Source organism: Schistocerca cancellata, chromosome 6, assembly GCF_023864275.1.
Source record: "Schistocerca cancellata isolate TAMUIC-IGC-003103 chromosome 6, iqSchCanc2.1, whole genome shotgun sequence".
NCBI lineage: Eukaryota > Metazoa > Arthropoda > Insecta > Orthoptera > Acrididae > Schistocerca > Schistocerca cancellata.
The window spans coordinates 595,485,415-595,504,164 of NC_064631.1; the positions used below are offsets into that span (position 1 = coordinate 595,485,415).

Consider the following 18,750-nt stretch of genomic DNA (forward strand, 5'->3'; position numbering starts at 1 on the left):
TTGTCTATTCTATGTGCCTGTTTGCCTCTCAGCCATCATTTTCATGGTGAGTTGTTACCCGTCCTTATTAGTATTGATTCTCAGAGTATTGGCACCAGTTATCTGTTGCACAGATTGATCACTGCAGTCTCATTTCATCAACATGGTGTCTGTGACACATGGGTAGCTGGCCACAAGAGTACACTTCCACGATGGGCCAAAACTGCAGGCCATTTCTGCAGGTATCTTTAATGGATCAGGTCTGCCAATCTGAAGCCCATCGTTTTCCACTAATGTGCAGGCCCTGCCCTCCGAACTAGTTTCACCGATCTGCCCGCAGGCTGGGTCTGTTTGTGTGTGGTGTAATGCGGCAGATTTTTGTGGTTTAGCCCTGGATCCAGGACTGTGGTGCTCTTTGGCAGGACAGAGGCCAGGGGCAATGTATTTCAGCAATTGTGGCTGTCACCACAAGTACACTGCAGAGTGCGTTTTATAGACATCTTATTTATTGTAGTACATTTTGGCACTTGGAAAGTAGTCATATATTAGAAAGTATAGATGATAAGCAGAAAATTGTGGTGGTTACTGGCGGTTTGTATCATATGTACTCATATATTTCTCGAAAGAAAACTCACACAATACCTGTAAAATGAAATGATCGTGTGGCATTGATGGCCGTGAGACCCCATCTGGGGAAGTTTGGCTGCTGGGCTGTAAGTCTTCATTCATGTGACGCCACATTGGACTACTTGTGTGTCAGTAATCATGAAATGATGATGACAACACAATTACCCAGTACACGAGCAGAGAAAATCTCCAACCCAGCTGGGAATCGAACCAGTCTTGCTGCATGGTAGGCAGACATGTTACCACTCAGCCAAGCAGGTGGACAAACACCTCAAAAATAATGGACAGAACACAGTGGGCAATAACAGTCAATAACGAACATAGTAGAATCAACATTTCATTGGTGGTCACCTATAGTGTTGGTTTACACAACTCTTCCCTGCCTTATACCCTTCTTTCAAGAGACCTACTTTTTTTCTGAGGTTATTTCTAAAATCAGTGAATGTATTTTAAATCTGTATTGTGACTCCGAGGAAATGCATATTTTTGTCACCAAATGTCTGTCGTTTTATTGAAATAATATAATGACTGTGGTCTTAATGAAACACATTTGGCTTGCTTTCTCCATCTAAAAGCAGTTCATTACAAAAGATGTTGATGTTAGCACTTAAAATTTTTGCTCACATGTTTAGAAGTACAGAAGTCCCTACATTTTTTTGTCAACTTATGTCTTTACACACCCTTGAGATCTGAAGCCCCTACATTTTTTGTCAACTTATGCCTTTACTCACTCTTGAGATCTCAAAATTTGCCAGAGAGAAATGGTAAAACTTATCTGGAAATCAGGGAAATATCAGGGAATTTCACTTGGGGAAACTTGTGGCAACCATGTACGTGCAGCTAAGTTGGTAGACCACATGGCTGCTTTCACAGGTGGCCCTGCCTTTTACATGATGCACATCTGTGTCTATTAAATGGGTGAAAACCACAGGCCAAGGGTTAGGAGCAGGGGTGGAATAAGGACAAGAGTATTGAATAGCATGGATGGCAAGCAGAATGCCAGTGTGGAAGGTGTGGGGAGGATACTTCTCATTTCGTGGTGCAGTGTGGTTTGTCGTTAAAAGTTCTGAGAGCATGTGTTTCTATAAGAGTCAACAAATATGTTGCTATCTCACAAGATAACCATGAACATAAAATTGGAGAAATTCAAGCCCACATAGTCTTACCAGCAGTTGTTCTTCCCACAAACTGTTTGTGGCTGGGACTGGAAAGGGGAAAGTGACAGTGGTATGTGAAGTACCCTGCACCACACACCATGAGGTGGCTTGTGGAGTATGGGTGCAGATGTAGGCATAGATGACAAGACATACACTCCTGGAAATGGAAAAAAGAACACATTGACACCGGTGTGTCAGACCCACCATACTTGCTTCGGACACTGCGAGAGGGTTGTACAAGCAATGATCACACGCACGGCACAGCGGACACACCAGGAACCGCGGTGTTGGCCGTCGAATGGCGCTAGCTGCGCAGCATTTGTGCACCGCTGCCGTCAGTGTCAGCCAGTTTGCTGTGGCATACGGAGCTCCATCGCAGTCTTTAACACTGGTAGCATGCCGCGACAGCATGGACGTGAACCGTATGTGCAGTTGATGAACTTTAAGCGAGGGCGTATAGTGGGCATGCGGGAGGCCGGGTGGACGTACCGCCGAATTGCTCAACACGTGGGGTGTGAGGTCTCCACAGTACATCGATGTTGTCGCCAGTGGTCGGCGGAAGGTGCACGTGCCCGTCGACCTGGGATCGGACCGCAGCGACGCACGGATGCACGCCAAGACCGTAGGATCCTACACAGTGCCGTAGGGGACCGCACCGCCACTTCCCAGCAAATTAGGGACACTGTTGCTCCTGGGGTATCGGCGAGGACCATTCGCAACCGTCTCCATGAAGCTGGGCTACGGTCCCGCACACTGTTAGGCCGTCTTCCGCTCACGCCCCAACATCGTGCAGCCCGCCTCCAGTGGTGTCGCGACAGGCATGAATAGAGGGACGAATGGAGACGTGTCGTCTTCAGCGATGAGAGTCGCTTCTGCCTTGGTGCCAATGATGGTTGTATGCGTGTTTGGCGCCGTGCAGGTGAGCGCCACAATCAGGACTGCATACGACCGAGGCACACAGGGCCAACACCCGGCATCATGGTGTGGGGAGCGATCTCCTACACTGGCCGTACACCACTGGTGATCTTCGAGGGGACACTGAATAGTGCACGGTACATCCAAACCGTCATCGAACCCATCGTTCTACCATTCCTAGACTGGCAAGGGAACTTGCTGTTCCAACAGGACAATGCACGTCCGCATGTATCCCGTGCCACCCAACGTGGTCTAGAAGGTGTAAGTCAACTACCCTGGCCAGCAAGATCTCTGAATCTGTCCCCCATTGAGCATGTTTGGGACTGGATGAAGCGTCGTCTCACGCGGTCTGCACGTCCAGCACGAATGCTGGTCCAACTGAGGCGCCAGGTGGAAATGGCATGGCAAGCCGTTCCACAGGACTACATCCAGCATCTCTACGATCGTCTCCATGGGAGAATAGCAGCCTGCATTGCTGCGAAAGGTGGATGTACACTGTACTAGTGCCGACATTGTGCATGCTCTGTTGCCTGTGTCTATGTGCCTCTGGTTCTGTCAGTGTGATCATGTGATGTATCTGACCCCAGGAATGTGTCAATAAAGTTTCCCCTTCCTGGGACAATGAATTCACGGTGTTCTTATTTCAATTTCCAGGAGTGTAGTTGAAAGCCTGGTGTAAAACATGATTGAGCTGCTCCAGTCCTAGTTGATACCGAGTCACAGGGAGGGCAGTCCTTTGTGGCAGGTCAGTGGGTATGTGGCAAGGACTGGGCAGACAAGGCTTGAGAGGCCTGTTTCTGGATTACTCATCATTGAAGATTGGTGACTAGGCTGTATGGAAGGGAGGCATTGATGTAGAATGAGCGGCAGCTGTCAAAGTGGAGGTCTTGTTGGTGGTTGGTATATTGGATGCGGACAGAGATACTGAAGTAGTCATCCCATATGGTGGAGCTCAAGGTTGAGGAAGGTGGATTGTTGGGCTGAGGAGTACCAGATGAGCAAATGAGGGTGAAGTTGTTGAGGTTCTGGAGGCATGTGCATAGAGTAACCTCACCCTTCTTCGAGGTTATGAAAATGTAATGAGTGTGTTTGAACTAAGTGAGGCTCTGGGATTTTGGGAGGCTAGGAAGAATTCCTCATAGATGAACTATGAGTGGGTTGGTATAGTATGGTACCATGCAGGTGTCCATTGCTGTACCATGGATTTGCCCTTTTTAGGTGATGTCTTTAAAGGAGAAGTAAATGTGGGTGAGTATAGGAGGAGGAGGAGGAGGAGGAGGAGATTAGTGTTTAACGTCCCGTCGACAACGAGGTCATTAGAGACGGAGCGCAAGCTCGGGTGAGGGAAGGATGGGGAAGGAAATCGGCCGTGCCCTTTCAAAGGAACCATCCCGGCATTTGCCTGAAGCGATTTAGTGAAATCACGGAAAACCTAAATCAGGATGGCCGGAGACAGGATTGAACCGTCGTCCTCCCGAATGCGAGTCCAGTGTGCTAACCACTGCGCCACCTTGCTCGGTTGGGTGAGTATAGAGATGGTCATGGTGACCAGGAAGGAGGTTACATGTTTGGAATCAGGTGGGTGTTGGGAAAAGTAGTGTTCAGTGGTGGTAAGACCATGTGCGTTGGGAATGTTAGTGTAGAGGGAGGTGGTATTGACAGTGACAAGCAGGGTGTTGTTTCATAAAGGAACAGGAACTGTGTAGAGTTTATAGAGGGAATGATTAACTGTTGTATACAGTAAAGTTGGTTATGGCTAATAGGCTGAAGGTGTTGTTCCACAAGGGTAGAGATTCTGCCCATGAGAGCACTATGTACCACTATAATGTGAGAATAATATGTGTGTGTTTTGTCTATATTTGATGAAGGACTTAGTTCAGTAGCTGTGTGTGAATAATATGTGTGTGTTTTGTCTATATTTGACGAAGGACTTAGTTCAGTAGCTGATAATATCTAGCAGTCTTCTTTCAATGTGTTTGTCTTCCATTCAGTGTCTTCTCTGTGTGGTGTGTAGTAATCTATCCATTTCAGTTGTCGTTTTCCATCTGATATTTTCCAATGTTTTATTGTGATGAATTGTAGGAGTGGCTAATGAGGTATTCGTTTATTTTATGTTAGAACATTTAAGAATGTTCATGCTGCTGCCTGATGTCTGCTGGCAAGCTGTTAAAGACATTTTCTTCAGAATATTGGCTAGGGAGAAGCTTCTGCAAGATATCTGGTTATCAACTGCATCTGCAGAATAAATACAGGGTGTATAAAAAAGAATCATCCAATTTGGCACGTCTATATTTCTGAAACTATTAGAAACATACAATAAATTTTGTTTTTTGACGAATGGGAAACCCAGAGGTTTTTTTTTTGTACCTTTTCATAGGTGTTCACTATGCCCCCAATGAGATGTACAGCATATGTCATTGCAGTATTCAAATTGTTTCCACACTAGCGCAAGCAGGTCTTGAATTACAGCTTCCACAGCTGCTGTTATGCAGTGTCTCAGTTCATTGATAGCTCATGGTAAAGGGGGCACTAAACAGAGTCTTTTAAAAACCTCCACAAGAAATAATCACATACAGTCAGGTCCGGTGATCTTGGAGGCCAGTAATGTAAGGCTGAATCATTTGGTCCAGTGTGACTGATCCATCATTCAGTAATCCTTTGATTTAAAAATTCCTGCACTTCCAGATGCCAGTGTGGAGGTGCCTTATCCTGATGGTAAATGAAGTTGTTCGAATCAGTTGAGCTGTTGATATGCAAATGGATTTCTGTGGACTCCGTGTGAAACTATGGTGGATGCGTTTGACATCATCAGATACTTGGGGAGGCCCGGCGATTTGCCTTTACACAAACGACCTACTTCTCGGCATTATTCATGCCATCATCTAATGCTCTACACTGTAGGAGGATCCACACCATACCTAGTATGAAAGTCACACTGAACAGTTATTACTGACCCGCATTGCGCAAAACGTAGAACATGAAGTACTTTCTGCTGTCCCGACACCATTTTTACTAGAACTGAATTGGGCCCATACTTCTTCTACCTTGCAGGAACCATGTAAAACTCAAGAGTTGCACTGCCCCAGAAGATTATGTTATAAGACCATATTCAATGAAAATATGATAGTATGCAGGCAGTCCTGCCTGCAGATCAACACAATGAGAGAAATTTCTAAGTACAAAGCAAACATAATCGAAGTTTTTGCTAAACTTATCAATGTCATGGTGCCATCTCAATTTGTTATCCATCTGGATGCCATGAAACGTCACACATGTAACCTCTCCCAGTTTATGTAAGTTGACCCCAACTTATGATACCTGTAAATCATCATTATTTGTTTGGGATTGCATAATACGAGTTTTAGCAAGATTAAGTGTTAAGCTGTTGGCTGTGAACTAGCTGTTAGCTTACTCAGTTATGTGGAAGTTCAGCTTCCCCGAGTGTATTGAATGTTTAAATAACTTATGGTAAACACACAGTTTCTGAAGAGGTGGAGCAGGCTCTAAAGCAGTTGAAGGGGCAACAGTCTGGGTGAGTAACTGATCTGCCCTCTTAACATCAGCCAGCATAGCCTTGCATTTTTGGTACTGTCAACAGCTGAAATCAAGGGAAACCTACATACCTTTTTGTTCCCAAGAACCTGCAACTCTGCTCATGGGTAAAATATTCTCCAGGCATAAAATAGTCAACCATTTGGACCTCTGCATGGAGACTACTCAGGAGGGGGTATCATCATGAAAAACAAATCTTTAATTGTATCAAAAGGAAAATTCACTTGAGGAAACTATTAAATTATGAGGCAGAATTTCTGGCCAGTACATACTTCAGGATATAAAATTTTAGTAATGCTGATTGACATACATAAAAATACATACACTTTCACAGTTTTTGGAACCATTTGTTACTTTCTTGGGGAGGAGGGAGGAATAGGTTTTGCCATTTTACAGGCTGCAACATGGAATGTATTGTATGTGCTTGACATCATTCCACTCTGTTGTATGTGCTTGACATCATTCCACTCTGGTGGTGATCTGAATTGATATGAAAATGGAAATAACAAACTTCATAAATGCCACAATCGCTTTAGTAGAGCATTTATTCTGATTAATCAGTTTCAGCAAACAATGTTGCCATCTTCAGATCGTATGCTTTAGTAGCATATCATACATAGTGCACCAAATATACTTGCTCATGATCACATTAAAACCGCATACAACCCACTGCAGCTTTTAAGGGAGTGTGAGCATGTATGTTTGGTGCACTGTCATGACATTATTATACAATGATCGTTTTACTTTTGAGATGCCGATGTAGTACGCCATGCATATTCTTGGCATGCCTATTTATTATGCGACACAAATTATTGTACACGTGGATGTGGTTCTTTGAAGTGTAGTGCATAAGATCCGAAGCTGGCAACATAGTTTGCTGAAACTGGTAATTTGATTAAATGCTGTACTAAAGCAGTCATGGCATTTTGAAGTTTTGTCACAGATAGGTTATGGAACTTATACAGAAGGATGAATAGCTTGGAGAGTGTTGTGGTAGGAATTAGTGAGGTGTGGTGGCAGGAAGAACAGGGTTTCTGGTAGGTTGGTTGATTACAGGGTAAGACAAAATTAAATAAGAGTAATACAGCAGTAAGTCTGATAATGAATAAGAAAGTAGTTGTGTAGGTCAACTGCTGTGCACAGCATAGTAAACGCATTACTGTAGCCAAGACCAACAAAAAGAATTGTATATGCTTTCTGGCGAAGCTGTTGGTGAATAGATTGAAAGAGATAAAAGAAGTAGTTGAGATGGTTAAGGTAGATGAAAATTTCATTGTGATAGGAGACTGGAATTCAACTGGAGGAAAATAAGAGAAAAAAATGTATATTAGGAGAACGTGAACTGTGGTAGAGGAATGAAAGCAGAATCCGCCTGGTGAATTTCACACAGAGCACATTTCATTATTGTGGTCACTTAGTTCATTGATCTTGAAAGTATACATGGAAGAGACCTGGGACATTTTTAATAGATTTTATTATAGTAAGACAGAGACTTCAAAACCAGATTTTAAACTGACAAAACATTTATTGGGACAGATGTGGATTTTGACTATAAATTAATGTTTCTGCCCTGTGCTTTTTCATTTACTAGACTAAGGTACTCCTCTTAAAGTCTACATGTCAGCTTTTTTGTGCATCTGATGCCACCTGGCAAACAGATTTCAGATTATGATATAATGTTCATCAAATTTAATTTTGGTTGATTGTAATTACTCAGTATCTCCTCAACAATTTGTACAGTATCTCCTCAACAATGTGTACAGAAACAAACTGTTTTGTACTTTTCAGTCCTCAATTACTGGATTTTCCTGACGAACCTCCCAGTGTTAATGTTGATTTAATAAAAGCTAAACGTGGGCTCTTTGATGGCTCGAAAGCACCTAGATATGTTCCTTTGGCCACACTTTATCACGCTAAAGAAAAGGATGTTGAAAAAGAAAATCCTGCTTATCTGAAGTATACTGGAACTATTTGGCTGGTATGTATATATATTTGGTTAATTTCTCATTGCTGCCTTAAGTTTTTTGCAATGTTTTCATTCACCAGACGCACGAAATTCTTCCCAGTTACTGAATGGTGAATAATAGTTCATTAATACCTTTTAAATGATTAATGGAAAATCTCATATAAAGATGTGAAACAAATACTAACAAAGAGATAGAGGGGCTGGCCAGTACTTACCTCAGCTCAGTACAGCCGATAGATACACATAAAACAGAACCGAAAATTTACGTTCCTAGCTTTCGGAACAAATGTTCCTTCATCAGGGAGGAGAGAGGGGAAAGAAAGGGAAGAAGGGAAAGGAGATTCAGTTACGCACAACCCAGGCTATGAAGCAACAGGGAAAGGAAAATAGGGAGGGTAGCAAGGATGGAGGCATGGTTGTCAGAGGGAAGCCAAAGATATTCTACTGTAAGTACTGTGCCAGCTTCAAACCAAAGAGGATGCATACAGAAGTAAAGAGGTATATAGTATAAAGATAAACACAACTATGTAGGATGAAAAGATACGTGAATGGCTAAAGAGGAAAGGGAAAGAGGAGAAGACTGAAGAGTAAATGGGAGTGAGGTTGTTTAACGTAGGTTCAGTCCAGGGGGATGGCGGGATGAAAGGATGTGTTGGAGTGCAAGTTCCCATCTCTGCAGTTCAGAGGGACTGGTGTTGGGTGGGAGAAGCCAAATTAGGCACATACGGTGTAGCAGGTTCCTAGGTCCCTAGAATTATGCTGGAGGGCATGCTCCGCTACTGGGTATTGGGCATCTCCTAGGCGGACAGTTCGTCTGTGTCCGTTCATGCGCTCAGCCAGTTTAGTTGTTGTCATGCCGATGTAAAAGGCTGTGCAGTGCAGGCATGTCAGTTGATAAATGACATGTGTAGTTTCACACGTGGCCCTGCCTTGAATTGTGTATGTTTTACCAGTAGCGGGGCTGGAGTAGGTGGTTGTGGGGGGATGCATGGGGCAGGTTTTGCAGCGGGGTCGGTTACAGGGGTAGGAACCGCTGGGTAGAGAAGGTAGTCTGGGAATATTGTAGGGTTTAACAAGGATGTTACGGAGGTTAGGGGGGCGATGAAAGGCAACTCTGGGTGGTGTGGGGAGAATTTTGTCAAGGGATGATCTCATTTCAGGGGTTGACTTGAGAAAGTCATATCCCTGGCGGAGTAATTTGTTGATGTTTTCGAGGCCAGGATAATATTGGGTGACAAGGGGGATGCTTCTGTGTCGTCTGGGGGTAGGAACATTGTTGTTGGACGGGGAGGAATGTATTGCTCGGGAGATCTGTTTGTGGACAAGGTCTGCAGGATAGTTGCGGGAGAGGAAAGCACTGGTCAGGTTATTGGTGTAATTGTTGAGGGATTCATCACTGGAGCAGATGCGTTTGCCACAAATACCTAGGCTGTAGGGAAGGGAGCGTTTGATGTGGAATGGTTGGCAGCTATCGAAGTGAAGGTACTGTTGTTTGTTTGTGGGTTTGATATGGACAGAGGTGTGGATGTGAGCTTCAACAAGATGAAGGTCAACATCCAGGAAGGTGGCTTGGGTTTTGGAGAAGGACCAGGTGAAATTCAGATTCGAAAAGGAGTTGAGGTTATGGAGGAAATTAAGGAGTGTTTCTTCACCATGAGTCCAGACCACAAAGATGTCATCTATAAACCTATACCAGGCCAGGGGAAGCAGCTGTTGGGTCTTCAGGAAAGCCTCCTCCATGCGGCCCATGAAGAGGTTGGCATAGGACGGAGCCATCCTGGTTCCCATGGCCGTTCCCCTGATTTGTTTGTAGGTCTGGCCTTCAAAAGTGAAGTAGTTATGGGTGAGGATGAAGTTGGTAAGTGTGATAAGGAACGAGGTTTTTGGAAGATCTTCGGGTGGGCGTTGGGAGAGGTAGTGCTCAAGGGCAGAGAGACCATGGGTATGTGGGATGTGTGTGTAAAGGGATGTAGCATCTATGGTGACAAGAAAGGTTTCAGGTGGGAGAGGAGTGGGAATGGATTTGAGGCGTTCTAGGAAGTGGTTTGTGTCTTTGATGTAGGATGGGAGTCTGCGGGTGATAGGTTGGAGGTGCTGGTCTACCAGAGCTGAGATACGTTCGGTTGGGGCTTTGAAGCCTGCTACAATGGGACGGCCAGGATGGTTCTCTTTGTGGATTTTGGGTAATAGGTAGAAGGTAGGGGTACGTGGCTCAGGTGGAATGAGTAAGTCTATGGAAGCCGTTGTGAGGCCTTGTGAGGGACCTTGGATTTTTAGGATTTTTTGCAGCTCAGTCTGGATGGAGGGAATGGGATCCTGGGTAACAGCTTTGTAGGTTGAGGTGTCGGAGAGTTGACGCAGTCCTTCTGCCACATACTCCACACGGTCAAGTACGACAGTTGTGGAGCCTTTATCCGCCGGGAGGATGACAATAGAGCGGTATATTTTCAGCTCCTTAATGGCACGGGATTCAGCTGGGGTGATGTTGGGGGTTGTCGGGATGTTCTTCAAGAAGGACTGGGAGGCAACACTGGATGTGAGGAATTCCTGAAATGTCTGCAAGGGATGGTTTTGGGGGAGGGGAGGAGGATCCCTTTGGGAAGGCAGTCGGAACTGTTCTAGACAGGGTTCAACACTGGGTCTAGTATTTGGGGGCTGTGTTTGGGTAGTGAAGTGATATTTCCAGTTGAGGTTCCGGGTGAATGAGAGGAGATCTTTAACCAGGGCAGTGTGGTTGAATTTAGGCGTGGGGCTAAAGGTTAAGCCTTTTGATAGAACAGATGTCTCTGGAGGAGAGAGGGATCTGGATGAGAGGTTTAGGACTGAATTGGGACTAGTGAGCACTACCTCTCCCAACGCCCACCCGAAGATCTTCCAAAAACCTCGTTCCTTATCACACTTACCAACTTCATCCTCACCCATAACTACTTCACTTTTGAAGGCCAGACCTACAAACAAATCAGGGGAACGGCCATGGGAACCAGGATGGCTCCTTCCTATGCCAACCTCTTCATGGGCCGCATGGAGGAGGCTTTCCTGAAGACCCAACAGCTGCTTCCCCTGGCCTGGTATAGGTTTATAGATGACATCTTTGTGGTCTGGTCTCATGGTGAAGAAACACTCCTTAATTTCCTCCATAACCTCAACTCCTTTTCGAATCTGAATTTCACCTGGTCCTTCTCCAAAACCCAAGCCACCTTCCTGGATGTTGACCTTCATCTTGTTGAAGCTCACATCCACACCTCTGTCCATATCAAACCCACAAACAAACAACAGTACCTTCACTTCGATAGCTGCCAACCATTCCACATCAAACGCTCCCTTCCCTACAGCCTAGGTATTTGTGGCAAACGCATCTGCTCCAGTGATGAATCCCTCAACAATTACACCAATAACCTGACCAGTGCTTTCCTCTCCCGCAACTATCCTGCAGACCTTGTCCACAAACAGATCTCCCGAGCAATACATTCCTCCCCGTCCAACAACAATGTTCCTACCCCCAGACCACACAGAAGCATCCCCTTTGTCACCCAATATTATCCTGGCCTCGAAAACATCAACAAATTACTCCGCCAGGGATATGACTTTCTCAAGTCAACCCCTGAAATGAGATCATCCCTTGACAAAATTCTCCCCACACCACCCAGAGTTGCCTTTCTTCGCCCCCCTAACCTCCGTAACATCATTGTTAAACCCTACAATATTCCCAGACTACCTTCTCTACCCAGCGGTTCCTACCCCTGTAACCGACCCCGCTGCAAAACCTGCCCCATGCATCCCCCCACAACCACCTACTCCAGCCCCGCTACTGGTAAAACGTACACAATTCAAGGCAGGGCCACGTGTGAAACTACACATGTCATTTATCAACTGACATGCCTGCACTGCACAGCCTTTTACATCGGCATGACAACAACTAAACTGGCTGAGCGCATGAACGCACACAGACGAACTGTCCGCCTAGGAGATGCCCAATACCCAGTAGCGGAGCATGCCCTCCAGCATAATTCTAGGGACCTAGGAACCTGCTACACCGTATGTGCCATTTGGCTTCTCCCACCCAACACCAGTCCCTCTGAACTGCGGAGATGGGAACTTGCACTCCAACACATCCTTTCATCCCGCCATCCCCCTGGACTGAACCTACGTTAAACAACCTCACTCCCATTTACTCTTCAGTCTTCTCCTCTTTCCCTTTCCTCTTTAGCCATTCACGTATCTTTTCATCCTACATAGTTGTGTTTATCTTTATACTATATACCTCTTTACTTCTGTATGCATCCTCTTTGGTTTGAAGCTGGCACAGTACTTACAGTAGAATATCTTTGGCTTCCCTCTGACAACCATGCCTCCATCCTTGCTACCCTCCCTATTTTCCTTTCCCTGTTGCTTCATAGCCTGGGTTGTGCGTAACTGAATCTCCTTTCCCTTCTTCCCTTTCTTTCCCCTCTCTCCTCCCGGATGAAGGAACATTTGTTCCGAAAGCTAGGAATGTAAATTTTCGGTTCTGTTTTATGTGTATCTATCGGCTGTACTGAGCTGAGGTAAGTACTGACCAGCCCCTCTATCTCTTTGTTAGTATTTGTTTCACATCTTTATATGAGATTTTCCATTAATCATTTAGATCACCTATATGGTCCACATCCTTCATTGTTTTGTCCCTTTTGTTAGCTATCACTTACGTCTGTCATCTTAACACTTTCTCTTCTTCAGTGTTTTATATATACATAAATACATATTTTCGTCACCAACTGTGCTAGTTTCATCTTCCTCCTATTATCTTGTTCCGTTTATAGTCCTCTATTTTTATTTATTGATTTATTTATTCAACATTCCATAGTATTAACGTTCGTTATGCGCTGTTTCCCAGCCAACAATCACTGCCAACAATCTCTTCCACACCTACCAGTATCATCCATTTCCGTCGATTTCTTGTTGCTGGCGATATTTTTGTGGCATTGGCTATCTTTCTCTGCCACAAGAAAATTTTTTTGGGACGTTTCTGCGCCACCCGCGATCTTTTTTGCGGCACTCGCGATCTTTTTTGCATCACGCGCCATCTTTTTTGCGACACGCGCGATCGCTTTTGCGGCACGCGCGATCGCTTTTGCGGCACGCGCGATCGCTTTTGCGGCACGCGCGATCTTTTTTCGCCACTCGCTATCTCTGTTTTTGAGTAACGTGTGTCCTTTTCCCCTGATCTGGACATACTTGCTTATTCTGGTCAACTTTTTCCGTATTTTTCTTATTTAGTGGTCTTCCTTTGGTATTGAACATTACCAACACAATTTCTTTCTTTCTCGTCCTTCCCTCCCCGTTTTATTCCTTCTTATGAATACTATTTCAACTTCAGTTATTTAATTTCCCTACCCACCAGTTACCCACTATGTACCCTAATCCTATACCACATTATTTACAGTCATTCCGGAAACATGCATTCACCATAGCCAAACTGCAATCCCACATACTTTTCCTCCGGTCCTGCTTAACCTTTGGAATTATCCCTAAAGGGCTTACCTTAAAAGTTCCCATCTCCGGGTGCAATTCCTCCTTCCACCAGTCTCTCCTGAACTTCCAGAACCTTCAATCCTTAGCCCTTACCCAACTTGTCCTGAATCTCTACACTACTTCATGTAACCACCACTCCCAACAGCTCCTATCTCTCTTCAAAGTCCTTCACCTCTCAAACCCTTGCTTGGAGAATACACTCAGGAACATCATCCTAGAAGCCAGCTGCAAACTTGAGTTCCATGCCACACACCACCTGAAAAAACTATCCACAACACCTAAGAAGTGGGATCCATCTCCCTATCCCTCACAAACACCAACCACAACAGAACCTTCAACAAACCCCTCTCATAGCCAACAAACCTAGCCTAGCCACCCTACTCAATCTCCCCATCCCAGCACATACCCCACACAGACCAAATCTCAACTATAACCACAGTCAAATGCCACATATCACTAGTCCCAATTCAGTCCTAAACCTCTCATCCAGATCCCTCTCTCCTCCAGAGACATCTGTTCTATCAAAAGGCTTAACCTTTAGCCCCACGCCTAAATTCAACCACACTGCCCTGGTTAAAGATCTCCTCTCATTCACCCGGAACCTCAACTGGAAATATCACTTCACTACCCAAACACAGCCCCCAAATACTAGACCCAGTGTTGAACCCTGTCTAGAACAGTTCCGACTGCCTTCCCAAAGGGATCCTCCTCCCCTCCCCCAAAACCATCCCTTGCAGACATTTCAGGAATTCCTCACATCCAGTGTTGCCTCCCAGTCCTTCTTGAAGAACATCCCGACAACCCCCAACATCACCCCAGCTGAATCCCGTGCCATTAAGGAGCTGAAAATATACCGCTCTATTGTCATCCTCCCGGCGGATAAAGGCTCCACAACTGTCGTACTTGACCGTGTGGAGTATGTGGCAGAAGGACTGCGTCAACTCTCCGACACCTCAACCTACAAAGCTGTTACCCAGGATCCCATTCCCTCCATCCAGACTGAGCTGCAAAAAATCCTAAAAATCCAAGGTCCCTCACAAGGCCTCACAACGGCTTCCATAGACTTACTCATTCCACCTGAGCCACGTACCCCTACCTTCTACCTATTACCCAAAATCCACAAAGAGAACCATCCTGGCCGTCCCATTGTAGCAGGCTTCAAAGCCCCAACCGAACGTATCTCAGCTCTGGTAGACCAGCACCTCCAACCTATCACCCGCAGACTCCCATCCTACATCAAAGACACAAACCACTTCCTAGAACGCCTCAAATCCATTCCCACTCCTCTCCCACCTGAAACCTTTCTTGTCACCATAGATGCTACATCCCTTTACACAAACATCCCACATACCCATGGTCTCTCTGCCCTTGAGCACTACCTCTCCCAACGCCCACCCGAAGATCTTCCAAAAACCTCGTTCCTTATCACACTTACCAACTTCATCCTCACCCACAACTACTTCGCTTTTGAAGGCCAGACCTACAAACAAATCAGGGGAACGGCCATGGGAACCAGGATGGCTCCGTCCTATGCCAACCTCTTCATGGGCCGCATGGAGGAGGCTTTCCTGAAGACCCAACAGCTGCTTCCCCTGGCCTGGTATAGGTTTATAGATGACATCTTTGTGGTCTGGACTCATGGTGAAGAAACACTCCTTAATTTCCTCCATAACCTCAACTCCTTTTCGAATCTGAATTTCACCTGGTCCTTCTCCAAAACCCAAGCCACCTTCCTGGATGTTGACCTTTATCTTGTTGAAGCTCACATCCACACCTCTGTCCATATCAAACCCACAAACAAACAACAGTACCTTCACTTCGATAGCTGCCATCCATTCCACATCAAACGCTCCCTTCCCTACAGCCTAGGTATTTGTGGCAAACGCATCTGCTCCAGTGATGAATCCCTCTACAATTACACCAATAACCTGACCAGTGCTTTCCTCTCCCGCAACTATCCTGCAGACCTTGTCCACAAACAGATCTCCCGAGCAATACATTCCTCCCCGTCCAACAACAATGTTCCTACCCCCAGACCACACAGAAGCATCCCCTTTGTCACCCAATATTATCCTGGCCTCGAAAACATCAACAAATTACTCCGCCAGGGATATGACTTTCTCAAGTCAACCCCTGAAATGAGATCATCCCTTGACAAAATTCTCCCCACACCACCCAGAGTTGCCTTTCTTCGCCCCCCTGACCTCCGTAACATCCTTGTTAAACCCTACAATATTCCCAGACTACCTTCTCTACCCAGCGGTTCCTACCCCTGTAACCGACCCCGCTGCAAAACCTGCCCCATGCATCCCCCCACAACCACCTACTCCAGCCCCGCTACTGGTAAAACATACACAATTCAAGGCAGGGCCACATGTGAAACTACACAAGTCATTTATCAACTGACATGCCCGCACTGCACAGCCTTTTACATCGGCATGACAACAACTAAACTGGCTGAGCGCATGAACGCACACAGACGAACTGTCCGCCTAGGAGATGCCCAATACCCAGTAGCGGAGCATGCCCTCCAGCATAATTCTAGGGACCTAGGAACCTGCTACACCGTATGTGCCATTTGGCTTCTCCCACCCAACACCAGTCCCTCTGAACTGCGGAGATGGGAACTTGCACTCCAACACATCCTTTCATCCCGCCATCCCCCTGGACTGAACCTACGTTAAACAACCTCACTCCCATTTACTCTTCAGTCTTCTCCTCTTTCCCTTTCCTCTTTAGCCATTCACGCATCTTTTCATCCTACATAGTTGTGTTTATCTTTATACTATATACCTCTTTACTTCTGTATGCATCCTCTTTGGTTTGAAGCTGGCACAGTACTTACAGTAGAATATCTTTGGCTTCCCTCTGACAACCATGCCTCCATCCTTGCTACCCTCCCTATTTTCCTTTCCCTGTTGCTTCATAGCCTGGGTTGTGAGTAACTGAATCTCCTTTCCCTTCTTCCCTTTCTTTCCCCTCTCTCCTCCCGGATGAAGGAACATTTGTTCCGAAAGCTAGGAATGTAAATTTTCGGTTCTGTTTTATGTGTATCTATCGGCTGTACTGAGCTGAGGTAAGTACTGACCAGCCCCTCTATCTCTTTGTTAGTATTTGTTTCACATCTTTATATGAGATTTTCCATTAATCATTTAGATCACCTATATGGTCCACATCCTTCATTGTTTTGTCCCTTTTGTTAGCTATCACTTACGTCTGTCATCTTAACACTTTCTCTTCTTCAGTGTTTTATATATACATAAATACATATTTTCGTCACCAACTGTGCTAGTTTCATCTTCCTCCTATTATCTTGTTCCGTTTATAGTCCTCTTTTTTTTATTTATTGATTTATTTATTCAACATTCCATAGTTTTAACGTTCGTTATGCGCTGTTTCCCAGCCAACAATCACTGCCAACAATCTCTTCCACACCTACCAGTATCATCCATTTCCGTCGATTTCTTGTTGCTGGCGATATTTTTGTGGCATTGGCTATCTTTCTCTGCCACAAGAAAATTTTTTTGGGACATTTCTGCGCAACCCGCGATCTTTTTTGCGGCATTCGCGATCTTTTTTGTATCACGCGCGATCTTTTTTGCGGCACGCGCGATCTTTTTTGCGACACGCGCGATCGCTTTTGCGGCACGCGCGATCGCTTTTGCGGCACGCGCGATCGCTTTTGCGGCACGCGCGATCTTTTTTCGCCACTCGCTATCTCTGTTTTTGAGTAACGTGTGTCCTTTTCCCCTGATCTGGACATACTTGCTTATTCTGGTCAACTTTTTCCGTATTTTTCTTATTTAGTGGTCTTCCTTTGGTATTGAACATTACCAACACAATTTCTTTCTTTCTCGTCCTTCCCTCCCCGTTTTATTCCTTCTTATGAATACTATTTCAACTTCAGTTATTTAATTTCCCTACCCACCAGTTACCCACTATGTACCCTAATCCTATACCACATTATTTACAGTCATTCCGGAAACATGCATTCACCATAGCCAAACTGCAATCCCACATACTTTTCCTCCGGTCCTGCTTAACCTTTGGAATTATCCCTAAAGGGCTTACCTTAAAAGTTCTCATCTCCGGGTGCAATTCCTCCTTCCACCAGTCTCTCCTGGACTTCCAGAACCTTCAATCCTTAGCCCTTACCCAACTTGTCCTGAATCTCTACACTACTTCATGTAACCACCACTCCCAACAGCTCCTATCTCTCTTCAAAGTCCTTCACCTCTCAAACCCTTGCTTGGAGAATACACTCAGGAACATCATCCTAGAAGCCAGCTGCAAACTTGAGTTCCATGCCACACACCACCTGAAAAAACTATCCACAACACCTAAGAAGTGGGATCCATCTCCCTATCCCTCACAAACACCAACCACAACAGAACCTTCAACAAACCCCTCTCATAGCCAACAAACCTAGCCTAGCCACCCTACTCAATCTCCCCATCCCAGCACATACCCCACACAGACCAAATCTCAACTATAACCACAGTCAAATGCCACATATCACTAGTCCCAATTCAGTCCTAAACCTCTCATCCAGATCCCTCTCTCCTCCAGAGACATCTGTTCTATCAAAAGGCTTAACCTTTAGCCCCACGCCTAAATTCAACCACACTGCCCTGGTTAAAGATCTCCTCTCATTCACCCGGAACCTCAACTGGAAATATCACTTCACTACCCAAACACAGCCCCCAAATACTAGACCCAGTGTTGAACCCTGTCTAGAACAGTTCCGACTGCCTTCCCAAAGGGATCCTCCTCCCCTCCCCCAAAACCATCCCTTGCAGACATTTCAGGAATTCCTCACATCCAGTGTTGCCTCCCAGTCCTTCTTGAAGAACATCCCGACAACCCCCAACATCACCCCAGCTGAATCCCGTGCCATTAAGGAGCTGAAAATATACCGCTCTATTGTCATCCTCCCGGCGGATAAAGGCTCCACAACTGTCGTACTTGACCGTGTGGAGTATGTGGCAGAAGGACTGCGTCAACTCTCCGACACCTCAACCTACAAAGCTGTTACCCAGGATCCCA

The 18,750-nt window shown here is 45.5% G+C and overlaps 1 protein-coding gene across 1 annotated transcript in view; it reads left to right on the forward strand.

Annotated features, from left to right (window-relative positions):
• Positions 1-18,750, forward strand: part of LOC126088102 (snRNA-activating protein complex subunit 3-like) — a 156,556-nt gene that overhangs the window by 42,895 nt on the left and 94,911 nt on the right. Inside the window, exon 2 of the mRNA XM_049906198.1 lies at positions 8,019-8,208. Within this exon, the coding sequence (XP_049762155.1) occupies positions 8,019-8,208 (190 nt within the window). The remainder of the gene's footprint in view (positions 1-8,018; positions 8,209-18,750) is intronic.